The sequence below is a fragment of the Glandiceps talaboti genome, chromosome 14 (assembly GCF_964340395.1).
Source record: "Glandiceps talaboti chromosome 14, keGlaTala1.1, whole genome shotgun sequence".
Lineage (NCBI taxonomy): Eukaryota > Metazoa > Hemichordata > Enteropneusta > Spengelidae > Glandiceps > Glandiceps talaboti.
The window spans coordinates 2,791,500-2,817,633 of NC_135562.1; the positions used below are offsets into that span (position 1 = coordinate 2,791,500).

The window sequence follows — 26,134 nt, forward strand, 5'->3', positions numbered from 1 at the left end:
CAGGCAGGCAGGCAGGCAGGCAGGCAGGCAGGCAGGCAGGCAGGCAGACAGACAGACAGACAGACAGACAGACAGACAGACAGACAGACAGACAGACAGACAGACAGACAGACAGACAGACAGACAGACAGACAGACAGACTGTTACATGCATATTGTTCAAACCTAGACTAGGTTGCAATGGTCTGCTTAACTCCAGAATAGAATCAGATTCAATAACAAGCATCCTATGTTTCAAATGATAATTTAAACCATTCTTTAGGATTTCTTTAGGAGAATGTTTAAGGCATCACTGTGTTTACGATTTTATAAAGAAAACAGTAATTGCAACCAATGTGTTTAAGATTTTTTAAGGAAAATATAGAGACTGGCATTGTTCAAGTTATCGCCAACTGTACACGTTAATATTGTATGCAGACATTCCAATACCAGCAGTTGTCTATGATAACAATGTATATCTTACATCTATTGTATACTATGATGTGGGATTATTTATTGATTAATATCTACACTATCAGTATCTCCAGGATCTAATCGTATCCGAGTCCTCGTTGGTTAATTTTTAAAGTGACGAATATGCAATAAACTGGACTCATTGTACTGAGCTAACCTCTGTCGACATCAGAGTCACTGCATTGATTTGTTACTAATGTTCTTGCACGTTTGAACGCGATAATTTAAGTATATATACTACAGAATCTTGTGGGTCATATTTGTATTTGAAAATCAAACCCAAGCTTTATTCATTAGTTGTTTTGATGCCCATTCTAAGAACAGTTTTAGGAACCTACCTAGGAGTGGGTATAGGTATATAATAATATGTATTCCTAGGTTTTGGGTGCAGTTTCAAAGTAGTTATCTATATGAAATTATAAAGTAGAATTGTAGTGCCTACAAGCCCCTGTGGATAATAAATCTGCATTGCAAGCACGTAATCACTTAATCTTTTGAAGGATTCCAACACTTTATCTCCACTGTGATATAAATGATTTCCAAAGCAATTTAAAATAAATACTAGATGAACATACATAGAAATAATACTATCATAATAACATGTAATGGGATGTAGTGAATACGTAGAGTGAGTTTAACATTTGCTGAATTGCTATAAGCTGTAATATCTTGGTCTGGTCTATTCAAATAGGAGTACGCAATACGCTTGCAATATAAGTCACTGAGCGCATGACTTAAGGTAATTTCCCCCAAGTGATATTTTTACAGTGCACGCAGCTATTTGTGAACAATCTCATGTTAATTTATAGTATAGTTTTGGTTCATGAATTAAGGCAGAGAATGAAATTGCATTGTGAGTGCACAAAACTATGTGTGTCCAATTGACACCCACCTAGCTGTCACTCGTACGTAATTAAATCGTAAAGGGTCGCGAGGCAACGACCTTCAATTTAGAAACTAATCGACGGCCGACCTGATATCAGATACCGTACCGATACGTATTTTTTTCAGACTCATTCTAGGCCCTACTAGTTTTCAAACATGTATGACAGAGACCGGCAATCACTGAATTAAGCCGGAGTTCTATATAATTGCCATTGACAGCGGCTCTCGTCACTGCTTTTCATCAATTTCTGATTAAATTAACAAACATAGAAGTAGGCAGAGGTAAATGTTGAATCAATCTGCCCCTATGTACATACACCAAAACGTCAACGCTGCTATGTACATTTTTCATATCGCCGCTGTAACTCGGAGTCAGGTCGTAATTTCACGAACAAATCTGTACGTATATACGTATCCCGATACTTACTACACATTGCTTCTGTACTGTGAGCACGAAGGAGTAGCACTGTTGGTTGTCCTCGATACCATACGGTATGGGAACTCATAGTTTGACAAAAATGAATTGATTTTCAGGATAGAAACAAGGCACCCACCTGCTCCGACTCTACGGCTCTGCTGTAAACTGTGTAACGGCTGTAGGCCTTATCATCAGACTGAAATTAGTGTACGTATGCGTGATATATGGCTCTTTTGCAAACCTGACACAGATCACGTGATTGCCTTTCCTGGCAACCAGTGTAAACGATCCGTTACTATAGGCATTACATTTAACGATCTAATACGATGGATGAAATTGTCTGCAGCCCGGCGGATCTTAGAATAATATAATACGGGTTATTAGACTGTCTGAATTTTTACTAAATATTACACTAGCTAGGCCACAGGTATTAAAGCGTAGAGAAAATAAAACACACACACACACGTTTGTTATATTTGTGTATAGAATACCGCTCGATTTAAAATATTTCCGAGAAAGATTTACATTCATGGTGATGACGGTATTTAATACAATCATATTACGTGCAATTACAACTGTAAGGCGGTGTTGACAATTTATCTACAACTGTTATTTGTCCAACACATAATACATGTACGTGTTTTCTACGAGTAATGATTATGAACTATGCCACCCTTCTACCCCCTCGTGGTAATTGTATATTAATAAGTTTCAATACTGAACCAAAAATCATGATATGGTGGCACTGGAGAAGTACACTATAAAATGAATAAACGTTTCGAATTTTGACATGGTACAGTTATGACGAAAATTTCAAGATAGAAACGTCACTCGCTGAAGTTTGCGAAGCCTGGATATCGATCACTGACTGTGTCCTTTCGAATAATACAATTACATGTATATACCATACCATTTTGCAAAATATTTGGATTAGATAAAATAGCATGCGCGTTTGATGAAAGATGGACCCGAAACTTGTAACGACAGGTAGAAATTTATAGCTGGAGGGTTGTCAAACTATGTACAATAGTCAAGGGTGATTGTACATAGTTATGAATTCAAGGATTAAAAATTGAAGTCTTAAATAAATCATGACAGAGTCAAAACAAACAACTCATAATCCCACGTCTGGAACAGGATTTTCTGAATTAAGCCTCTTATGACCACAACTGCTGACACGATAATACTGCCCGATAGCACGTCTATTGGCATACTTTCAAATGACCTGCCTTGCCACTGCGCGATCAGCGGTCAAGCCGGTCGTAGTTTGTTGGTTTTATAAAATTTGCCATGTATAGTAGAGAGTAAGATTGATGATTTTAAAGTGTGATGTTACAGATACGAGTAAGGGAGCCTTCAGTAATTACGAGGGGAATGGGGAGGGGGTCACTTTTTACAAATCGGTTCTCGGGGGAGGGCCATATTTTAGAAAATGGAAATTAGGGGAGGGTCACATTTCTTTAATTCATAATGTTAATCTATGCTAATTTTGCATTATTTTGTGATTTTGGCACGATCCCACAGCTGCCACCAGTTCCAAATCCTACATTACCACATCCTGTTCTGTTCTGTTATATTGTTATGTTATGTTATGTTATGTTATGTTATGTTATGTTATGTTAATTGTGTTACTTTAAGCTTTGCTATATATTTTACTGATTACTATTTCTCAGTGTTTGTAATTGGATTACATCTATGCATACCAACCAAACAGAGACACTTGAATCTGAAGTGCCACGTTGACCACACTAGTGTATAGTCGTCATACTGGCAAACGATGAAACAATACAAGTAATCCACAGACACGACAGTTGTACAGAGTGTGTATGTAAACGGCCTACGATTCTTTGTACAGCAAACAGCTTCGGGGCATAGACTTTCTAACTATCATTATCAGCATTTATGCAAAGTGCGTGTTAACGTCTATTTGTCTATCGTTACTAATTATAGTTCAGATTTCTTACTTCTAATCGTATTTGTAATACGATCAAGAATATTGGCTCAAGTTGTACAATTAATACCTGTTTTTGTTATTCTTGGCGTCATTTTTCGATTCCGATTCAGCTATTCCAAAATTCGCTCTCAAAATCCGACCCCTCAGAAATAAAACACCGTTATGCAACCTTTGTTGTGTTATTATACTAACGGTAGATAATTGGTCATATCATTCTAAAACCCGGTTTGAAATTCTTCAAACTTGTTTGCAAACATACCCCCAACGCGGTGTTTTGTGTACACATTAACTAACAGTTCGAAAAAACGTTGATCGATCAAGCAACTATTTCTTTTCAAAATAAAGCTCTGCTCAGATTACGCAATTGAAACCTAAGAATAGCAAAAGACCCTGTGGTAATTTTTACCTTTTGAAGGACCAAAAGACCGGTCGATATAAGAAAGAATACATATATACACAGTTTGGCCTTGGATTTCTAAACATTTGGTCACGGTATGTTACACGACGTAAACAGTCAATGAAACCTATGCGAACGTTCGAAAACTAATTTCAGGGACGACAGCTCACAAAGTGACTATAGATCTCCGATTTTCAGTCATTTTTTTCCTTCAATTTTATCTATATCTTTAGTATTAGTCATACACCTTCAAACAGGAACAAGTCCTAACAGCAGAATGTGTGTTCAGTGTTATTAGAAGGAGTTGTTTATAATATTTTAACTTTTGATCTTTAATACTATTGGTCATTGACAACTAGAAACGTTCTTGATAAACTGGACGTCATATGGTACAAATTCTGAATCTGTGACAGTCACTCTGTTTAAAATCTTGGAGATTTTCATTTCTTTTGTTTGTTTGTTTGTTTGTTTGTTTGTTTTATTACTGATATCAGAAAAAGCCAATGAGAATTCCTGACTGATATCTGTTGACGTTGTATTCTAACTTTGACAAAGAAATTATTCTAACGCTAAAAAACCCTCAAGAATTGGTCGATTCTTTAAAGGAAAGTTTGATGAATTTGTTGAAATGAACGTAAAATGGGTGAATTAGCACATACGATTACTATCTGTCTATCTATCTATCTATATATATATATATATATCTACAAAAATGTTGCTTCTATGTTGGTTGAACGCATAGAGAGTTAGCTATTAGTCCATCAGAGACTTCTGGTTGCCATACAATCTCAAATTATTCCAAGTTGGTTCAGATAACTTGAGAATGTAAGGCCACAGCAAGTTTCTTAGCTACTTAGCTATTTGGATCAAGGAGCTATAGGCGATGTGCTTTTCGAGGTCTCGCCTCAGATGCGCTCCAACAGCAGGTAGTCCAGGACACGACCGCTGGACTATATAGCTACATACCGTTCCCGACTCACCTGTGATCTCCCAGTCACACCAGTTATACGAACATAGCTCCTGTATTCCTGTCCGTAGTGATAGGCACGAACACCTCTCGCTTTTTTGTTTGTATTTCACCACCGTTGACGTTCACTGACAGCAGTTCACCGTGAATACATAGGTGTGTACCGTAACACTGTACACGCTGGTGTGGATATTGTTTGTATGCAATTGTGTGTGTCGCTATGAGCGGTCTGATATATGGTTGGTCTCAATGAAAGAACACACAAGAGAATGACTACAATAGCATTCCACATACAGCAATACGTGGTGCGCTGGTCACCGTTACAATGGGGACACAATAGCCACGCAGTTTTTCGATCTTCTAAGTACAATAACAGCCTCCTTCACCTAAAAACAGAATAACGGACGATTGGTCACCCGTGAATCGTCATTTATCAAGGCTCTTTGTTCAAGACACTTTTTCTATAGTTGTAAGTTTCTTCATTTTCGTAATAAATGAAAAGTAAAGTGTCTTCTTCCACTCGAGGAGCTCTTACAGTCATTCCATATCAGTATCACACTTACCCATCCCTGTACTCAAACAACAAACTCAAGTGTTTAGTAAGCGGCTAAATTCTGCTGGGGGAAAAAGAAACAGAAAAAAAATCTAAATGATGTTTTCCTGACGGAAAATGTTTACAATTGTCACAGTGATACGGTACATTCTTTTTATAAATTTAATATCAGAGTATTGAAGATTGTCTTCTTCTAAGTTTCCACATTTCATCTGAACAGACTTATGTATGTATGTATGTATGTATGTATGTATGTATGTCTGTGTGTGTGTATGTCTGTCTATATGTATGTATGTATGTATGTATGTATGTATGTATGTATGTATGTATGTATGTATAACCAACCAACCAACCAACCAACAACCATCCATCAAACCAACCAACCAACCAACCAGCCAACCACCTAACTGATTAAACCAAAGGCAAACAATGATTTCAAATAACTCATTATCAGAGTAAAATAAACACTTTTATTTCCCGTAAAATTTTGAAAAAAAGAAGATAAAATATATGTCATATTTCCCTTTTTATTTATAGCATATCACATATGCTGATAGATCTTTGTGAGTCAACAATTGAACAGTACGGCACATATATATGTATGCTGGCTTTAAATATAATTAAGCTTATTTACCTGACACAATGTGTGTCAAAATGAAACAGTGTCAGATGGAATCATTTTCACTAGTAGATGAGCATCAGTATCACCATAGGACATATTCTAAGGATTAATCAATTTGGCAAAATATTCTACCCTTTGATTACTGGATATAGGGTAGAGTGTCTTGACATTCTACCCATTGTTAACCAGATATAGGGTAGAGTGTCTTGATATTTTCTACCCATTGTTTACTGGATATAGGGTAGAGTGTCTTGAACACATGATCATAGCCCACATGCCATCACTACCAGCAACGTTTGCCAACTGACTTTTCTATAACAGTATCAGCAAAATTACTTTTAAACTTCCTACACATATTTCTGATAATACTTGAATTGGCAGCGTTATTTCTGTTTAATACATTGACTCACAAAAATGACATGGCTATAATTTGACCCAAAAATTGAGAAGTTAGAAAACTAGAGAGATGGCTTTATTGCTTTTCTTACATGTAAATTGACCTTTTTTTAGTTTTACCAATATTTTTGCTAAAGGACGGTATATCAGCAAGTTAAATCTAAAAGATTTTGAGACATGCTTCATTGCATTCCCCAACAAACTTATGGTACAAGTTATTGGAACTTTATCAAGTTTTACTACATTTTCCTAAATAAAAATACTGAGAAACACAATTTAGAAGAAAAGTGAAACACTTTGGTAGCTGGGAATAAAATCTCTTTATTTGAAGGAAGATGACAAATTAGACCAAAGATATGTAAATTAATGGTAGAGAACCAATCAGATCAAAGATAAGTAATTTGATGGTAGAGAACCAATCAGATCAAAGATATGTAAATTAATGGGAGAGAACCAATCAGATCAAAGATATGTAAATTGATGGGAGAGAACCATTCAGATCAAAGGTAAGTAATTTGATGGTAGAGAACCAATCAGATCAAAAGATATGTAGATTGATGGGAGAAAACCAATCACATCAAAAGTACACTGTGTAAGTAAATTGAAGGAAATAACCCAATGTGATGTAAGGGAACTAAACTGAAGGATGAAAACCAGGAGATGTAAGCTAATCATATTACAATTAGTAAATTTTCTTTCCAAATGGCAAGATTGAATAACAACATAATGGCTTAAATGTGCATTAGCCGATATTGGGTATAAGTTTAGTTAAGAAAACCAACAATATCATCACCAATAATTAGACATTGTACATTGTTAAATATCATTTAGGAAGACTAACCTGATCAGGTTGAGGTGCTGTCTTTAGGGTGGAGACCATATATCAATTTCATCAGATTTATTGCACCAAGCAAGAATATGAAATAATGTGACCTGAGGTCACATGAGTACACCCTCTGTGTTGCATGACGACAATTCTGTGTACAACTACCCAAATACCCTTCACCAAAAAGTGATTCAATATTGTTTAGTGTGTACGATATTATGAATAAGTCACTTTATCTAACAAAACAGATTTTAAAAAACCCATCCCAGTTGCAGCTAGTGCAGCTTTAAAAGAACCATGAACTTTGACTCACAACTTCTTTAAGAAGTTAGGGAGCCCCGAATTGTCATTTCTCTATATAGTAGTCCTGCTTTAGATTTTTGGAAAGTGTAGTTGGATTTTAAAATGTCAACCACTAACTTAGAACGGTGTATTTTTCTATCCCAAGTACTTTGAAATTCTCTCTTCATATGCAAATTGACCAACAAAGCTTGGAAATTCTCTTTTTTTCAATCACTGAAGGACTATTTCAGTTTCTGTCTCATTAAATTATAGAATTTTCAAATCCATTTTTCATTGACTTAAGGAGCATCAGGTTTCCCATTCTCAATGACTTAAGGAGCTTTAAACTTTCCTTCCTCTATGAGTTTCTTCCAGGCCTGTCCTGTCGGGTATTCGTACGCAGTCATTGAATCCAGTTTCATTTCTGTGGAATATCCATCATCCTGCAAGGAAAGGAATAATTAGAAAATATGGAATTGTATATCGATTTTTATTCTAATTAAACATATCCAACTGAAGGAATTGTTTGCTACTTTATAGGGGAACTCGTTTAGTTCAAGTATTTTGTGTATTTTTATTAGTTTTATTTTTGAAATTCTCTGCATTTTATTTGCATTTATTTTGAGAGCCTGTAAATTAGATCTAGTTCTTGTATGTCTACCTAACAAACAACAAACAAACAAACAAGTAAAGAAATAAAGAAATATACACATACATACATACATACATACATACACACACACACACACACACACAAAGAAAGAAATAAAGAAAGAAAGAGAGAAAGAAAGAAATACAGAGACATAAATAAATAAATTCTTCAGATACACTTTTTATACTCCTTTCAAAAGTTGGTGCCATAGCCAACTCAAATACTTCTTTAAGTACTGTCAATTTTTATAAACATAATTCTAAATTTCCTCAATGAGAATATAAATTATAATATTGTACCTACATTACAATTTAACTTACTTGTGGTGGCATATAACAGGCATTTTTTATTTCCACTGGATATTTGAAATGTTCATGTAGATGATCAACATATTCTATAACCCTGTAAACAAATTAACATATTATAACCCTGTAAACAAATTAACATGATTAAACTTCATTATAAATTTAAACTATATTTAAATTTTGTTAGATTTTCAATGATTGAAGCAGTTCTAAGATGTTCACCTAATGTATTCCAAGGAGCATGACAGAAACCTGTGATGCGTGAGTGCAAGTGTGGCATACTCACGGTATTTGAATGAGTGCTTGCAGTGTTCTCTGTGGCAGTGCGTGAGTGAAAGTGCAGCAGAAAACACTGTAAGCATGCAAAAATGCAAATACCCTTGAGTAACCACACTGGAACTCGTGTGGCATGGGGTTCTGTTATTATTACATATGTTTATCCGAGACAACAAAATTCCGTAAAAATGACATTATGCAATCATACTCTTTATGCAGAACGAATGATTATGCCCTCATTTGAATATCATTTGCATACAGGTATGCAATAATGTTTTAAATGTTTTCTAGAGATGCCGACATGCAGATATAATCAAACATAGTAAATGTACAGTATTAGCTATAATGTCTATCACTCACTTACCTGTTTTCTAGAGATGCTGATACACAGATATAATCAAACATACTAAATGTACGGTATTAGCTATAATGTATATCACTCACTTACCTGTTTTCTAGAGATGCCGATACACAGATATAATCAAACATACTAAATGTACGGTATTAGCTATAATGTCTATCACTCACTTACCTGTTTTCTAGAGATGCCGATACACAGATATAATCAAACATACTAAATGTACGGTATTAGCTATAATGTATATCACCCACTTACCTGTTTTCTAGAGATGCCGATACACAGATATAATCAAACATACTAAATGTAAGGTATTAGCTATAATGTATATCACCCACTTACCTGTTTTCTAGAGATGCCGATACACAGATATAATCAAACATACTAAATGTACGGTATTAGCTATAATGTATATCACCCACTTACCTGTTTTCTAGAGATGCCGACACACAGATATAATCAAACATACTAAATGTAAGGTATTAGCTATAATGTATATCACCCACTTACCTGTTTTCTAGAGATGCCGATACACAGATATAATCAAACATACTAAATGTACGGTATTAGTTATAATGTATATCACCCACTTACCTGTTTTCTAGAGATGCTGATACACAGATATAATCAAACATACTAAATGTATGGTATTAGCTATAATGTATATCACCCACTTACCTGTTTTCTAGAGATGCCGATACACAGATATAATCAAACATACTAAATGTACGGTATTAGCTATAATGTATATCACCCACTTACCTGTTTTCTAGAGATGCTGATACACAGATATAATCAAACATACTAAATGTACGGTATTAGCTATAATGTATATCACCCACTTACCTGTTTTCTAGAGATGCCGATACACAGATATAATCAAACATACTAAATGTACGGTATTAGCTATAATGTATATCACCCACTTACCTGTTTTCTAGAGATGCTGATACACAGATATAATCAAACATACTAAATGTACGGTATTAGCTATAATGTATATCACCCACTTACCTGTTTTCTAGAGATGCCGATACACAGATATAATCAAACATACTAAATGTACGGTATTAACGATAATGTATATCACCCACTTACCTGTTTTCTAGAGATGCCGATACACAGATATAATCAAACATACTAAATGTACGGTATTAACGATAATGTATATCACCCACTTACCTGTTTTCTAGAGATGCCGATACACAGATATAATCAAACATACTAAATGTACGGTATTAGCTATAATGTCTATCACTCACTTACCTGTTTTCTAGAGATGCCGATACACAGATATAATCAAACATACTAAATGTACGGTATTAGCTATAATGTCTATCACCCACTTACCTGTTTTCTAGAGATGCTGACACACAAATATAATCAAACATACTAAATGTACGGTATTAGCTATAATGTATATCACCCACTTACCTGTTTCCTAGAGATGCTGACACACAAATATAATCAAACATACTAAATGTACGGTATTAGCTATAATGTATATCACCCACTTACCTGTTTTCTAGAGATGCCGATACACAAATATAATCAAACATACTAAATGTACGGTATTAGCTATAATGTATATCACCCACTTACCTGTTTTCTAGAGATGCCGACACACAGATATAATCAAACATACTAAATGTAAGGTATTAGCTATAATGTATATCACTCACTTACCTGTTTTCTAGAGATGCTGACACACAGATATAATCAAACATACTAAATGTACGGTATTAGCTATAATGTATATCACTCACTTACCTGTTTTCTAGAGATGCCGATACACAGATATAATCAAACATACTAAATGTACGGTATTAGCTATAATGTATATCACTCACTTACCTGTTTTCTAGAGATGCCGATACACAAATATAATCAAACATACTAAGATGTTGAACTGACTCACACAGTCCTACTCCTCCAGCATGTGGACAAACTGGAACTGTAAATGAAATAAAACTGTTTGAAAAAGTTCATTACTACATTTTACAATTTAACATATCATAATTTATTCTCTTTAAAGTCCCTCAGATGGATTTAAGTTGATAAATGAGTAATGATAAAAAGAGTGATATTCAATACAAAAAAAATTTGAATGCTTGATTACAGTACTGACTTCACTAAAACGCATGTCAATACCACAACCATATTGAATAGCGCCCTCTAGTGGCAGACTCACATAAGTACTTATTCCATGACTAGCAGCCACTAGTGGTATATTAGCAAACTTGCACTTTCAATACCTACCTAGAATAAACCCTGTCAATCTGTATAGGATATTATAAGTCACAGTCCTAATAGATTGGGTATTTGCATCTGTCAGGATCAGACAGTAATTTGAGGAGCATTGTACAGGACATAATTTACCACATGCAACAACACTATAGTTTTAGTTTGTGTTTATCTAATAACTTTGCCAATAGCACATTTACTTAGTCATTATATTCAAAGACAATAATTTGGATTGTGTATTGTAAAATACATTGTCGTAAACCACAGCCCCTTTTATGGCACCACCCAAGGCCCAGAGGTTTGTTATTTCGCAGTGTCGCGGAAGAAATACCAGCTCTGGTTTGTGAGAATGGATGGTAATAAAGTTTGCCTACCATTGAATTTCTTTGCCATGAGTATTACAGCCAGATTTTCATTGACACCTCCAAGTCTGCAGCTGTCAATTTGGCAGAATTGTATGGCTCCTGCCTGTAGTAACTGTTTGAATATTACTCTATTCTGAGCATGTTCTCCAGTTGCCACGCCGATACCAAGGGGGTTCAATGCCTGTCAATCAAATTTAATCAATTTGATTTATATATATAATTAATTGTGAACTATTACAATTACACTGTGACCTTTTTTTTATATGAGATATATTCACAGGCACTACTTTCGATTTATATCTTTCAGAGTTTTCCTTTAATATGAAGAGATTCTAAGAACGTTGATTTTCAAGGAAATTGATCCTCAAGGGGCATATCGTATCCCTATCTGTCAAAATGCTACTGTTACATAAGGAAACAGATATTACACTGTGACACCAAATGAGTAACAACTTGGCTACCACATCCCAATATTTTTCTTCATTCAGCTGAGAAAAATACAAGTGACAAGAGAGATATCAAGTGTTGTGATGCCAGGGTTTCAATCCCAGGTTCTCATATTAGTGTTATCTTATCAGTGGCGCCATGAGCATTACATAGGATTATTCATGACTTTGTTCAGAGCCAACTTCACCTATAACTTAGTCAGACAACTGTTTTTTCACACTTAATGTTTAATCCTTTTTCAAAGTGGGCTGAGGAAAATTCAAGTAACAACAGAGATATCACGTATCGTGATTTTAAAGAAACCTTGGCTATTGTTGCATGTCCTAGTACATCATCTGGTGATGTAGGTTCTTCTATCCACCACGGTTTGAATTCAGCTAATTCCTTCATATATGTAATAGATTCATTAACATCCCATCTTTGATTAGCATCAGTCATCTGAAAATTAATCAAACAGACTCAAGGTAATCAAATTATTACATCTGTACCAGAGATTACCTGCACTTACAGAGATTTTGTTTTCTTATAAAAATAAGGGTAAAAGTCTTAGAATTTTTTTTTGAAAACTTGAGATACTATTAGTAAGGCAAAGATGAGTCTTGGGGCTAGCGAAAAACACCTAATGTATGTACATGTACATTTTTGTGTATTGCTTTAACTTTTTTACACAAAAAAATTAAGCATTTAGTGAACATTTCCATCAATCTAATGAGAGAGAGGGAGAGAGCCAGAGAGAGAGAGAGAGACTGAGAGAGAGAGAGAGAGAGATTGAGAGAGAGAGAGAGAGAGAGAGAGAGAGAGAGAGAGAGAGAGAGAGTGTGTGTGTGTGTGTGTGTGTATATATGTGTGTGTTACAATCAAATAAATCAAGTAAATTCTTCACGTCTGCATGTACTTAATAGAAATTTGAATTTTACTAGTCTACGTTGTAAAATCATTATTTTATGTATTTCTGTTAAACATCTTGGTGAAAAAATTTATAAATACGCCTTAATCAAAATGAAATGATAATACATACCATTTTTTTGTCCCAACCAATCATCTGTCTTATCAAGGAGCATCTTCGTTTATCATCTTGAAGATCAGCACCAACTTTAACCTTAAACTTTGTCCAGCCTTCTTTCAGGGCTGTCTCACACAACTACATTGGAAGAAGAAAAAATTCCATAGTTCAAAAATTAATCAAAAGCTGACATTTTGGGACTAAATTAGTACACTTCTTTAAAAGCTTATATCCTTGTATGTTAAGATTTAGTGCGATCAGTTTAACATCACATAATAAATCTTACCGAAAAGTTACAAACTTATTTGGATTGTAGTCTGTCTATTTCATACATCCACTCAATTTCGGTCCCTAAGCTAGTCTAGAGGCTATCTGTGGCGTCCAATCTCTTGTACTGTTTAGCTTGTAGTGGAAAAAAATTGAGAAGCTGGTGATTTTAAATGTTTTAACTGGAGCATTGCAGAACCAGATATAGTAAGTGTAAGCATGACATAGAATTACAAAGGTATATATTCCCATGCTTTCTGTTTGAATATGTACAACTTGGATTGTGCATGGTACAATTTCTATATTATATTTACTATTGATTTTACTCAACACGCTCTTCAGATTTGATTTAAATATGATAATTATACCCCAGAGGACTTTTTAGCATTTCTATGTATGTATGTATGTATGTATGTATGTGTGTGTGTGTGTGTGTGTGTGTGTGTGTGTGTGTGTGTGTATGTATGTATGTATGTATGTATGTATGTATGTATGTATGTATGTATGTATGTATGTAATTACAGAATTTACAAGATGCTTTGTTATTTACCCCTCTTAGTTTATCATCACTATAGCCAAGCCATGCACATGATGTAGTATAGGCAGGGAATCCATTCTGTAACAACTCCTGTTCTGCAAGACAAAATGAATATATAATATATATTAATATACTGTGGTTATAAGGCCCTGAATCTGGATTACACAAAATCATAGGCCCTTACCCTGTCTTACAACTAAATCAATTATTATGCAACGTCTTTCAACATACTGTATGCTTTTAGAAATAAAATAAAACTTATACTTTCTCCGTTACTTTGTTCAAGAAAATCCCAACCTATTCTAAATTAAAGTTAAGAAGAAACTTGAATTGTCCATCCATGGATTATCCACTAATCATTCTGTTAATGCTATGGATAATTAATAGATTGATGATTTCCTTGAAAACAACACATGGTGGTCAACAATCAAATTTCAGAGGATAAGGAACATCATGGTTTTATCTGGCAAATGGGTGATTTTTTTCAAGTAAACTAGGTAGACCTTGAGGTATGTGTATTCTTTCAAGTAAACTAGGTAGACCTTGATGTGTATTCTTTCAAGTAAACTAGGTAGACCTTGATGTGTATTCTTTCAAGTAAACTAGGTAGACCCTGATGTGTATTCTTTCAAGTAAACTAGGTAGACCCTGAGGTGTATTCTTTCAAGTAAACTAGGTAGACCCTGATGTGTATTCTTTCAAGTAAACTAGGTAGACCTTGATGTGTATTCTTTCAAGTAAACTAGGTAGACCTTGAGGTATGTGTATTCTTTCAAGTAAACTAGGTAGACCTTGAGGTATGTGTATTCTTTCAAGTAAACTAGGTAGACCTTGATGTGTATTCTTTCAAGTAAACTAGGTAGACCCTGATGTGTATTCTTTCAAGTAAACTAGGTAGACCTTGAGGTATGTGTATTCTTTCAAGTAAACTAGGTAGACCCTGATGTGTATTCTTTCAAGTAAACTAGGTAGACCTTGAGGTATGTGTATTCTTTCAAGTAAACTAGGTAGACCCTGATGTGTATTCTTTCAAGTAAACTAGGTAGACCTTGATGTGTATTCTTTCAAGTAAACTAGGTAGACCCTGATGTGTATTCTTTCAAGTAAACTAGGTAGACCCTGATGTGTATTCTTTCAAGTAAACTAGGTAGACCTTGATGTGTATTCTTTCAAGTAAACTAGGTAGACCTTGATGTGTATTCTTTCAAGTAAACTAGGTAGACCCTGATGTGTATTCTTTCAAGTAAACTAGGTAGACCCTGATGTGTATTCTTTCAAGTAAACTAGGTAGACCCTGATGTGTATTCTTTCAAGTAAACTAGGTAGACCTTGAGGTATGTGTATTCTTTCAAGTAAACTAGGTAGACCTTGATGTGTATTCTTTCAAGTAAACTAGGTAGACCCTGATGTGTATTCTTTCAAGTAAACTAGGTAGACCTTGAGGTATGTGTATTCTTTCAAGTAAACTAGGTAGACCTTGATGTGTATTCTTTCAAGTAAACTAGGTAGACCCTGAGGTACGTGTATTCTTTCCTAAATATATCATGTAACTGTGAAGTTGTATTAAAGTATATTTTACAAACTGAACTAAAGCCTGATAAAAAAAAAATTGTCTGGTTCCAATTTTGGAATATGTGGGGTAGATATATTTCTTGTGAGACTTTTCTCAAACATTTAAAAAAAAGTTTAGGGTCGGCAGTGAAAACTAGGTGGGGTCGGGTAACTGGAACCAAACAATTATTTTTTTTTAGGCCTAAAAGGACAATATGATCATCCTCACTTCATTACCTCTTTGATGTTTGGTTGATTTATTAGTTTTCAGTATTTCCAATGCTTCTTCTTTGGTTAGTACATCTGATCTGTTTATTCAAATTTATAAAAGAAAATAAATTTACTCTTTTTTTCATCTCAAGGACCTAACATACACTGTAGACTTACCAAAGCCATCAAGAATAATAACCAGTACTATATGATGTTTTTGATAGGGGCATGTAAGGAGACAAAATCTACCTGAGGTTCCCTGGTACTTTACTAGATTCCCTACCAATGTTTTTGTAAAGGGCATCAAGAAGGTGAAATCTACCTGGAGTTCCCTGGTATCTTACCAGTGATTTTGCACAAAGGGTAGTGAGTTGGTAAAACAGGAATGTACAATTTTCAACAAAATAAGTAGAATTTACTTACATATATCTGAAGTCAATACAGGAGACAAGCTGTTCAGGTTCCTACAAAGAAAGTCATATCATCAATTCATCATATAAGGTTTTCCTTTCACTCCACTTCACTTCAGAATTCAGTCGGGTACAAAACAAAACAAGAACTACAGTGGAAATATGTTTTAATCGTTTTCATGTATTATCTTCAGCAATACTTTTATAGGTATATTTTTACACACAACATGACCATCTAGCTAGCTAAATCTTCTGCTGGGGAAAGGGTGAACAGTGCATGTCAGTAGTAATCCATCACACATTGACCGGTGGTTGTAATTGGTTACTTCATTCATTTTTAACTACAAGAGATTATTTTATAAAATTACATAAACTCACCATATCTACAAGTAGTTTCCATACTGGCTACAAGAAATAAAATAAATCATATATGGTATTATATTGACAAAGTTCATTTGAAGCAGTTTCAATACTGCAAGACAATATCCGGTTATTTCCCCAATATCACCTCTTTGTTTTTCTGTATCACCATGGATGTTACATTGAGACAGAAGTTGAAGACATATATAAATGTAATAATACATTCTTGTACAAAAGACCAAGGCTTCTTATCACTTATGAGTTATGTTTTGCCTTTTCAGGTCGACAGACTTTGTCAAGCTGTCTGTTTGCTGACTTTATCACTAGGTGAAAGTTTGATAAAGCATTTCAACCAACCTGAACAGGTGAAAAAATAAGAACCCTTGGTCATTGTGGGCATGGAAATAAACAATATGCCCTCTATGCCAATTCGATGTACCACTTCTTATGACTTATCGGAATGTTGTGTTCTCCTAAAGATCCTTTATTATTACGTATCTACCAGAGATTACTTGCAGCGGTGTGTGCACATACTAGTGGTATTTGTACTACAGTGCAATACCAAACACATTGCTTTCAAACATGCAAATGATATGTAAAAGAGGATGCGATCGTTTGTTCTACACAAAAGCTTATTCCAATAAAATGTTGGCAAAAAGTTGACAAACATAGTAAATTGTTTGAAACATACTTACCTTGTTCTCAATTTTACCCCAAAGATCCCACAATGCATTTACAATGGCAGCAGTAGCGAGGTGCATCACTCCTTTCTCAGGACCTAACTGAAAGGAAGAGTGCAGTACAGGATTCAAATAAACATAACACTTTATCGAAATAAATCACTAAACTTACAGCGGCATTGACTGATTTTATAATTTTGTGGAGGGTGAATTTTACTTCAACACTCTAAGGGCACCAAGATGTTGTTTTGTGGTGAAGTCAACAAATCTAAGGTTGTAACAGTTGTATTTCCTAGGATGTATAAATTTAGATTATACATGAATGTATTCTATGACTCTGATAAAAACCTAATATTACTGACAACTTACCAAATCATATTCATTTATTTACTTGCCCATCGTTTGTTTACTTACCCATCTCATTTGTTTACCTACCCATCGTTTGTTTACTTACCCATCTCATTTGTTTACCTACCCATCGTTTGTTTACTTACAATCTCATTTGTTTACCTACCCATCGTTTGTTTACTTACCCATCTCATCTGTGATTCACTTGTTAATTTTCTCCAAAAACCACCAAAATTATCATAAATATCCGATAACTTCTGACCAATCACAAGTGATGCCAGTGTCTTGGCTGCCATGACAACTGCAAACAAAAATCAGTAAATATTTTCAAGTCTAATGGAGGAACTACATTGTCATTCAGATTCCGTCATAACCGAATTGTCAATTATCCGGTTTATATTGGGACAGAGAATGGTCGTCGGATATAAAACACCATTTCATACATATTCCAACACTTTACCAACAATATTTCATACATGTGCTAGGGCCTTACCAACAATATTTCATACATGTTCCAGGGCCTTACCTATTTGAGTGCCTCTTCCCAGTGTAAATGTCATTCCATGGCCCTGTTTGCCATTACTGGAATCTGTTGATATCACAATGTATGCACAGGAATAATCCGGATCTGTATGCTAGGAAAACGATAATATTAATAATAATTATTTTAAAAAAATATACTAACTGTGCTAATAAAAATCTAAGAACTCTGAATGCAAGCTACTGATGGACAGTAAGCATTCTATGCTGTTTATAAGTTCAGAAATAAAACTGGGTACTATAATAGGGATCTGAACTTCAATTTGCATAACTCGACTTTGACTTTTATTCTATTCATAGACAATCACAACTTAGCTGATTACAGAAATATCAGTGTTTTTGCTAAGGTTGGGGAACCCTGGTAACAGCGAGGGGCCCTTCCATTGTCTGGTGGGTGGGTGGGTGGTTGGTTGGGCTAGCAGGCAGGCGGGCGAGCGAGCGTGTTAGTGAGTGAGTGAGTGTGTGAGTGAGTGAGTGAGTGAGTGAGTGAGTGTGTGTGTGTGTGAGTGAGTGAGTGAGTGAGTGAGTGAGTGAGTGAGTGAGTGAGTGAGTGAGTGAGTGAGTGAGTGAGTGAGTGAGTGAGTGAGAGAGTGAGTGAGTGAGTGAGTGAGTGAGTGAGTGAGTGAGTGAGTGAGTGAGTGAGTGAGTGAGTGAGTGAGTGAGTGAGTGAGTGTGAGTGAGTGAGTGAGTGAGTGAGTGAGTGAGTGAGTGAGTGAGTGAGTGAGTGAGTGAGTGAGTGAGTGAGTGAGTGAGTGAGTGAGTGAGTGAGTGAATGAGTGGGGGGGGGGGCATAATCAACAACTGTTAAAATTGCACGTACATTCCTGGTACATTGGACTTTACACAAGGTTGACATCTTATCATTGCTTACGTTCAATAAATTAATAGTTCTACTCCAAATCGTGATAGTTATTCACAGACACTTGTTTCCCCAAGATATATTTAAATCATACAGATTGATTCGAGTGCCTGTGAATAAATCCATGGTCTGTGTACTGCAGTCTGTGGTGTTGTTTGGTGTGTTCATGAAGCTATCGCCACAAAATAAAGAAGAGACATAACAGTGCGTGCAGTGGGTATAAAAGGTTGCGTGTGAGAGTTGTGTTTTCGCCATGATAAATAAATCACACAACAGCTGGCACTGCGCACTGTTGTGATAAAATGAATGAACAAGTGCTCCGCCCCCTTACCTCGGCTACTCATTGGTGGAGGTCAGACGAACTGACGAATAACCTTCTAAGTTCTACAAAACAAATCAAGACTTTCTCAGACAGCCTTGTGTACTAAGAGATACTCACCATCGCATCTGAGCCATGTGCTTCCAGTGAAGTTGGAAAACGGACATCTTTCACCTCTACTTGTGTCACTATGCAGGAATATCCCGATCCCGAGGTCGCCATGTTCTGCCCTACTGTCTACTGAGTAACACTGTACAGTGTCGACACAACCTTTGACGTCGGCAAGCGCCCTCTAGCAGGAGTTCATCGCTGGTTGGTCAAAACTTTAGTTGATTTTAGGCTGTATTCACAAACATCGGGGGGGGGGGGGGATACGGGGTACTTACATAATTTCAGTAAACTTATTGGCGTTGAAAAGTGTAGTACGAGTATTATTTCGTAGCTGGTAAATTACAAATTTCATTTCTCGATTCGTAATGGTGACTTTTGCTGACAGTGAATGTCATGGCACGATAAACCTTTTCAACACAGATTATCAGAATATAGTTGAGTCACCGTCTTCTATCCTGGGTACATTTAATACATGTACTAAGTCACAACACAAAGCTAACAAGCAAATTTAACTAAAGCGAAAACGAAACTAAATCTTCATGAATTCCATCAGAATTTTAACCAGGATGATTGTTTCGTGCAAGTGGAAAGGGGGTCATGGCGCTGTGTGAACAATAAAAAACATAAACAAAAGCATCGTTGCCTTTGCCGTTGAGTGTGTATAAAAAAACCTTACATATAACTACATACATCAAGCATGCATGTAAGTACAACACCAACCCTACATGTATTCGGCAGTCAGGTTTGGTGTGTGTAAAATGCATATGTGATGTCATATTGGCTATGATTTCATTCTTTAAGGTAGCGGAATATGCACTTTTCTTTCTTTCTTTTTTTACCAAAATTGCTTTTCAAAAATATATTAATTTAGAAATTTAATATGTTAGAATAAAAGATATTACAACCAAATTTAAGCAGTAGTACCCTTTAGATAATGATAGTGAAATAACTTGTTCCAAGAACATCAACACGATTAGTACCTGCCATGTTTTGAGTAAATAAAGTAAATATATATTAAAATCATGTACAGGTATTCGCTGTTGAACTCGTCACAGTCAATAACACCGACTCACCGTATATTATAAAGCAAAGATGATTACTCTCTCTCTCTCTCTCTCTCTCTCTCTCTCTCTCTCTCTCTCTCTCTCTCTCTCTCTCTCTCTCTCTCTCTCTCTCTCTCTCTCTTTCTCTCGCTCTCACCCACAGCTTTATTTTTCACGTGTATGAATATACACTTACAGACACTAGTGACACATAAGAAAATACAGTCTTACCAACAACACAAGCGCGTATTTACAGACAGACAGACAGACAGACAGACAGACAGACAGACAGACAGACAGACATACATACATACAGACAGACAGACAGACAGACAGACAGACAGACAGACAGACAGACAGACAGACAGACAGACAGACAGACAGACAGACAGACAGACAGACAGACAGAACATAGACATTTTCTGAAGTAAACACTTTTGGGTTGTGTTATTTTTGTGTCGCCGTCCTCAGTACATAGGAACAGCGGAGACAGTACAACACCGATGTAGGAAATATTGACGTGTTCATGTTACAACAAGCTATCGTGACTAAAAGTTAATTCTTATGTAAATTGCACTTTCATTTCATTTTTAATTTCCATAGAAAAAAAAACAGAGTTTCTTTTTGATACATTGATACTTTATTTAATAAATATGGTGGGTACCAGCAGTAAATGGAATGTTTTAACACACACTTAAATTAGAATCGGTCACTGTCATTGACCTTTGACCTTACAAGATTGCGTCCAACGACAACAGTGAATATTATCTCTGTTTATCATCACGTGATCATTTATTATGACACGATGCATTCGTGACAGTGAAAGACACGTCCTATTGTTACAACTACAGCATAAATTGATTCTATAATTAGAAACTAATATATTCAGTTATAATTGCCATAATAGTCGGCTCATTCTCAAACGACGTGCGGTGCATGAGAGTATAGACTACATACAGTGATCGATGTCCTCGAGGACTTGCGATTAAAAAACGCTCGTCATTCTTATCTTGACACCGAAACATTGTCTCTATCCGCTGACAGATAGTGCCTTCATTGACACAATGACTACTTCTTCTCCGTCAAAGGTGGGTGAAATTTTAGTTACGAATATTCGCACCATCTGATTGATGGACACATGACGTTCTGTTTCACGGAAATCGGTTCGTGTAGGTGACTTTCAGACACCGGTACTCGAGTAGGTGGAAGGTTTTGTCATTATACATGTACGTTGGGAAATAACAAATGAATGTTATGTCACGAATTGACCTTTGACCTTTAATACAAAGCATGGCCTAGATAATCTAGTACATGATGTCCCTGCCGTATTGTTTGAATAAATTATACACATGGAAAAGAATAACATGTATGGCATTTGGATATTTAAAAAAATTTTGATATAAAATGCAACCCCATGCAACCTCAGTAAGAGTCCAAGGGGGTGGTCCATCAAGTGCATGTCTAGGTACCTCTATAAAATACTTATATTATAGTATGATATGGGAAATATGGTTTTGAGGTGAAAAATATGGCTATACTAATATTAACGTCATTTATTGAATGAACATGTAACGATTTAAGAATACGTGTTAGTTAGTCTATCGACCTGGGGTAGATAGAGTTCAGATGTACAGTGTAATATATATTGTATGAAACACAGAGAATCGTTATTTCGAACACCCGGAAGTAAGTTTATTTTTAAACACACACACGGTACAGCTCTGCTGAATAGCATATACGTGTACTTCATAACAATGAGTTCGACGTTTCCCATGTAACGATATAATGACGTCGGTCAGTGTAGTAATATAGAGCTCAACTATTTTTCATGGGTATTGTTATATTTTTGAACGCCTATTTTGGTCATTTATGAGGAAAAAAACACGATGCAAGGTGCAAGGTAACCCATTGCCGGGATCACTCATTTAATCCCACAGGAAGTCAGTTTACATGCAGTACTAGTTATGAATAGAATACATTTTCGTCGAAATGCAGTGCCTGGTAGCCCCATTGTGATTAATTGGAGCCTGTTGAACAGGTGGTCTTACAAATATCTTGGTTTGAACCTTGACAAAGCTGTCCAAAAGAAATGCCAATAGCGTTTACACGTGCTTCGCTGGTTGCGCTCTTTCAACATAGATGCTAAACTGCTTCTCTACGTAGCATTATTGAACCTCTTTTAACTTATTGTAACATCTGTTATTTTCCTCTGCTCTCTGTTGTCACTCGAAATAAACTTCTGAAAATTTCTTTCACTGCTGCTAAAATTGTGGGCCTACCTACTCCTGCTCTCTCCGATCTTACTGATCGTGCAATACTCAGTGCACAAGGCACGTGTGATTGCTGTTGATGACAAACATCCACTTTATGCATATTTTGATATTCTTCCATCTGGCCGAAGGTACCACTGTCTTAAATGCTCCAAAGTTCGTTACAGCAAGAGTTTTGTCCCGTCAGCCGTCAGGTTGTTAAATCAATGCTAAGTTGTATTTGTGTACTAAGTGTATTTGTATTTGTATTTATATTTATATTTATATTTATATTTATATTTGTATTTGTATTTGTATTTGTATTTGTATTTGTATTTGTATTTGTATTTGTATTTGTATTTGTATTTGTATTTGTATTTGTGTATTTGTGTCGCCTGGACTTTTGTGAGTTGTATACTACATATCCTTGAAGACCAATAAATAAATAATAAACATTGTCTGACCTGATGTACTTGTAACGACAGTCATGAGAGTCCTTTGTCAGATTTGCGGATCATCGGACAATATAAATGAGTTAGTAGTCACCCACCCTGGTCAATATATAGCTATGACATCGATTTTACAACTTGGATAAAATTATCTACCAGTGTAAAGTGTGACTTGATGGCCATTGGAACTGTGTTCATAACATATACATATATAAGAATGTTTTACTGTAAGTACTATGACAATAGCGGCATTGTTGCCGGGTATTGTTCTTTTGACAATCGTTCATTTGACAATATCAAACAAAAGTCATAGAAGAACCTCCAACAAGCCATGACAAATTGTTTTCATGCATATTTTGAAGATATTGGGTGTGCATTTTGCTTATTTGAGATCCTGTAAACGATAACGGATTATTTATAAAGGGGTCTTTTACTATGCCAGTTTATGGCGTACGTAATGTTAACAGACAATTTGTCACTGATTCTCAACCTATAGATCTCGGCCAACTTCACGATCTACATTTCATACAATTGCATTCAGTAGCAAGCATAAACTTACATTCAGTATGATGGCAATTGTAAAAAAAAAAATATGTCAGATTATTGAGGTGAGTTGCATCTCTTATATGGTATGAAGGGTTTATCACACCAGAAAATTAAAATTTCAAACTAGTACGATACCACAGTAGAATATCAACGAAGTCATTTACATGACCCACCGCTGGTGATGCATTTCAACTAATTAGCAGAATCGGGAAGGTGCTCTGTTAATGTGTACCAGAATCGACCATGGGTCAAAGGTCAAACCATAGCAAGTTAATCATAAAGGTGACTAATGTTCGTATGCCCCATATGGTACAGCCAGGACCGTGACTGACACTAACTTCTCTACGTGCTATCATCTACAATTCTTAGTATTTTTTTTCAAAAACGTGTCCAGCATACGAAGTAAGTGACAATACCTTATAGAAATTATATTCTGAACGATTCGTCTAGATATCTTTGACGAAATTTAATGTTCCATTTTCTTTCGTTTTCAGACAGACATTTTGTCCGAAAAGCAAATAACGAGTAAGTATTGAAATACATTACCTTAAATAAATCGATATATATTATATACACGTACAAAAAGAATATTCATTCAACAAGTGCAATGTGAAATTAAAATTTTAAGTATTGTGCAGTCTGTACGTTTGTTGTACACGGTCAAACCGAGGTTTGACCATCCTGTTGACTAACTATCATCAAATATGTGATGTCTATATTAATTTTTAATTGGTATACATAATGGAGGTATCATATATTGATACTGGAACGTGTTATAGATATAGTTACAGTAATTCCATGTCAATTTCTACCAAAGACATTTCCTATTGCTACATGATGTAATTTTTGTTTCTGTTATAAACCATGGTGTTTATTTATATCGAGAGATCCAAGTCCACATGTACACTGAGATGGTCAATTTGATATCAGTCTTATCGGTTCACTTCACATAATAGGCGTTATCTTTTAAATCAGTAACTAGGCAACAAACAGCAGGCGTTAATCTTATTTCCAACATATTTGTTGTAAATGAGGAAAGAAAAGTGCATAGGAATTGAACTCACGTCCCCTTAACACTATAGAAAAAGCTCTAACCAGCTGGGCTAACGTGCTAATTCCACTTACACCAATTTACATGGTGTCAATTCTTTTCGATCGTCACCGGATCGGCTATACTACCATGATGGTAATACCTCACTAGTCATGCATATTGTCAAACTAAACCTTAATTACTGAAGTATATATATGCTGTCATTAATCATTGCTTGAACTGTATCTTCTATAATAGTAATTGAGGTCAGAATAAACCTGCTTAGTGATAATGGTATGTCTGGGTGGGGTATATTTATATTGTGGGGTCATCGTTACATCTTATATTAGTTTAACGAACATTATGCCCACATATACCTACCATAAATTATATGTTATACATTTTGTTAATAAGCTGGTACGGATTCAACTCGTAATGGTGTTATGTGTAGTCTACTTGTACCTTAGATTTAAATGCCAAAAAATAATTTATTCGGGTATTTTTCACTTGTTTAGATACTGTGAATTAGAAATGTTTTCACCATAACATTAAATTGTTTCGTTCACTGCTTCTAACTTACCCCGGTTTTCTAGAGTTGAAGGAGGTGTTCTCCTTGTTTGACAAGGATGACGATGGCGCCATCACCGTTAGGGAGTTGACAACCATATTGAAAACCATTGGCCCACTAATAACAGAGGAAGAAATAAGAGAAATTATTCGGAACAGGAAAGATGGTGGGTGTTAATAACTATTTAATGATAACATAACTTGAATTTAAACGTGAACTTTGGGTTCAACAGTTCTCGTAATCGCATTACCTTGATATGACTTGAAAAAATATATTTTACGAAGTTAATTATTTGCTCTCTATGAAGTCAATAACTTTATTAATTTCTCATCTTCCTAATTGGGCTGATAGACTACATGTAGATTGATTCGTCCAAGTTATTGTGGGCACCACGAGTATAGAGCGCCCTCGACGACAAGATATGTTTCAGTTTACATGACTGATCTGACTTAATACTCCCTCCTTCCTCTCCTTCCTTATTTATATTTTTAACACTGCAGCTGTTTTCGTCGACTCTGACAATGTTGATTTCCCGGAATTCCTGACAATAATGGCCAGCAGAATGAGAAACGAGGACGAAACAAGCGATAAAGACATTTTAAGGGCATTCCGACTATTCACGAAAGATTCCAATGGATTCGTCAAAACTTCGGA

The 26,134-nt window shown here is 35.5% G+C and overlaps 2 protein-coding genes across 2 annotated transcripts in view; one reads left to right on the plus strand and one right to left on the minus strand.

Annotated features, from left to right (window-relative positions):
- Positions 1 to 7,737: 7,737 nt before the first annotated feature.
- On the minus strand, positions 7,738 to 19,729 carry LOC144445567 (mitochondrial enolase superfamily member 1-like). The gene is made up of 14 exons (XM_078135174.1): positions 19,605 to 19,729; positions 18,293 to 18,401; positions 17,952 to 18,067; positions 17,434 to 17,520; positions 16,757 to 16,783; positions 16,392 to 16,432; positions 15,996 to 16,066; positions 14,220 to 14,302; positions 13,418 to 13,540; positions 12,703 to 12,837; positions 11,962 to 12,133; positions 11,198 to 11,297; positions 8,725 to 8,806; positions 7,738 to 8,195 (listed from the first exon to the last, which is right to left on the minus strand). The coding sequence occupies exons 1-14, from the start codon at positions 19,704 to 19,706 to the stop codon at positions 8,085 to 8,087; spliced, it is 1,359 nt and encodes a 452-aa protein (XP_077991300.1). The 5' UTR covers positions 19,707 to 19,729; the 3' UTR covers positions 7,738 to 8,084.
- Positions 19,730 to 21,580: 1,851 nt separating this feature from the next.
- The window catches only part of LOC144446006 (uncharacterized), a 5,313-nt gene continuing 759 nt past the window's right edge, over positions 21,581 to 26,134 (plus strand). Inside the window, exons 1-4 of the mRNA XM_078135673.1 lie at positions 21,581 to 21,726; positions 24,377 to 24,407; positions 25,506 to 25,646; positions 25,981 to 26,134. The exon at positions 25,981 to 26,134 is cut by the window's right edge and continues 107 nt beyond it. Coding sequence (XP_077991799.1) covers positions 21,703 to 21,726; positions 24,377 to 24,407; positions 25,506 to 25,646; positions 25,981 to 26,134 — 350 coding nt within the window. The 5' untranslated portion in view covers positions 21,581 to 21,702. The remainder of the gene's footprint in view (positions 21,727 to 24,376; positions 24,408 to 25,505; positions 25,647 to 25,980) is intronic.

Excerpts from the sequence above, each read along its gene's own strand:
- LOC144445567 (XM_078135174.1), bottom strand. The coding sequence starts at position 19,706 with ATGGCGACCTCGGGATCGGGATATTCCTGCATAGTGACACAAGTAGAG. Across the intron at positions 14,303-15,995 it reads ATCAACCAAACATCAAAGAG|AACAGGAGTTGTTACAGAAT; the intron begins GTAATGAAGTGA and ends TTTGTCTTGCAG. Across the intron at positions 11,298-11,961 it reads CATGGCAAAGAAATTCAATG|TTCCAGTTTGTCCACATGCT; the intron begins GTAGGCAAACTT and ends TTTCATTTACAG.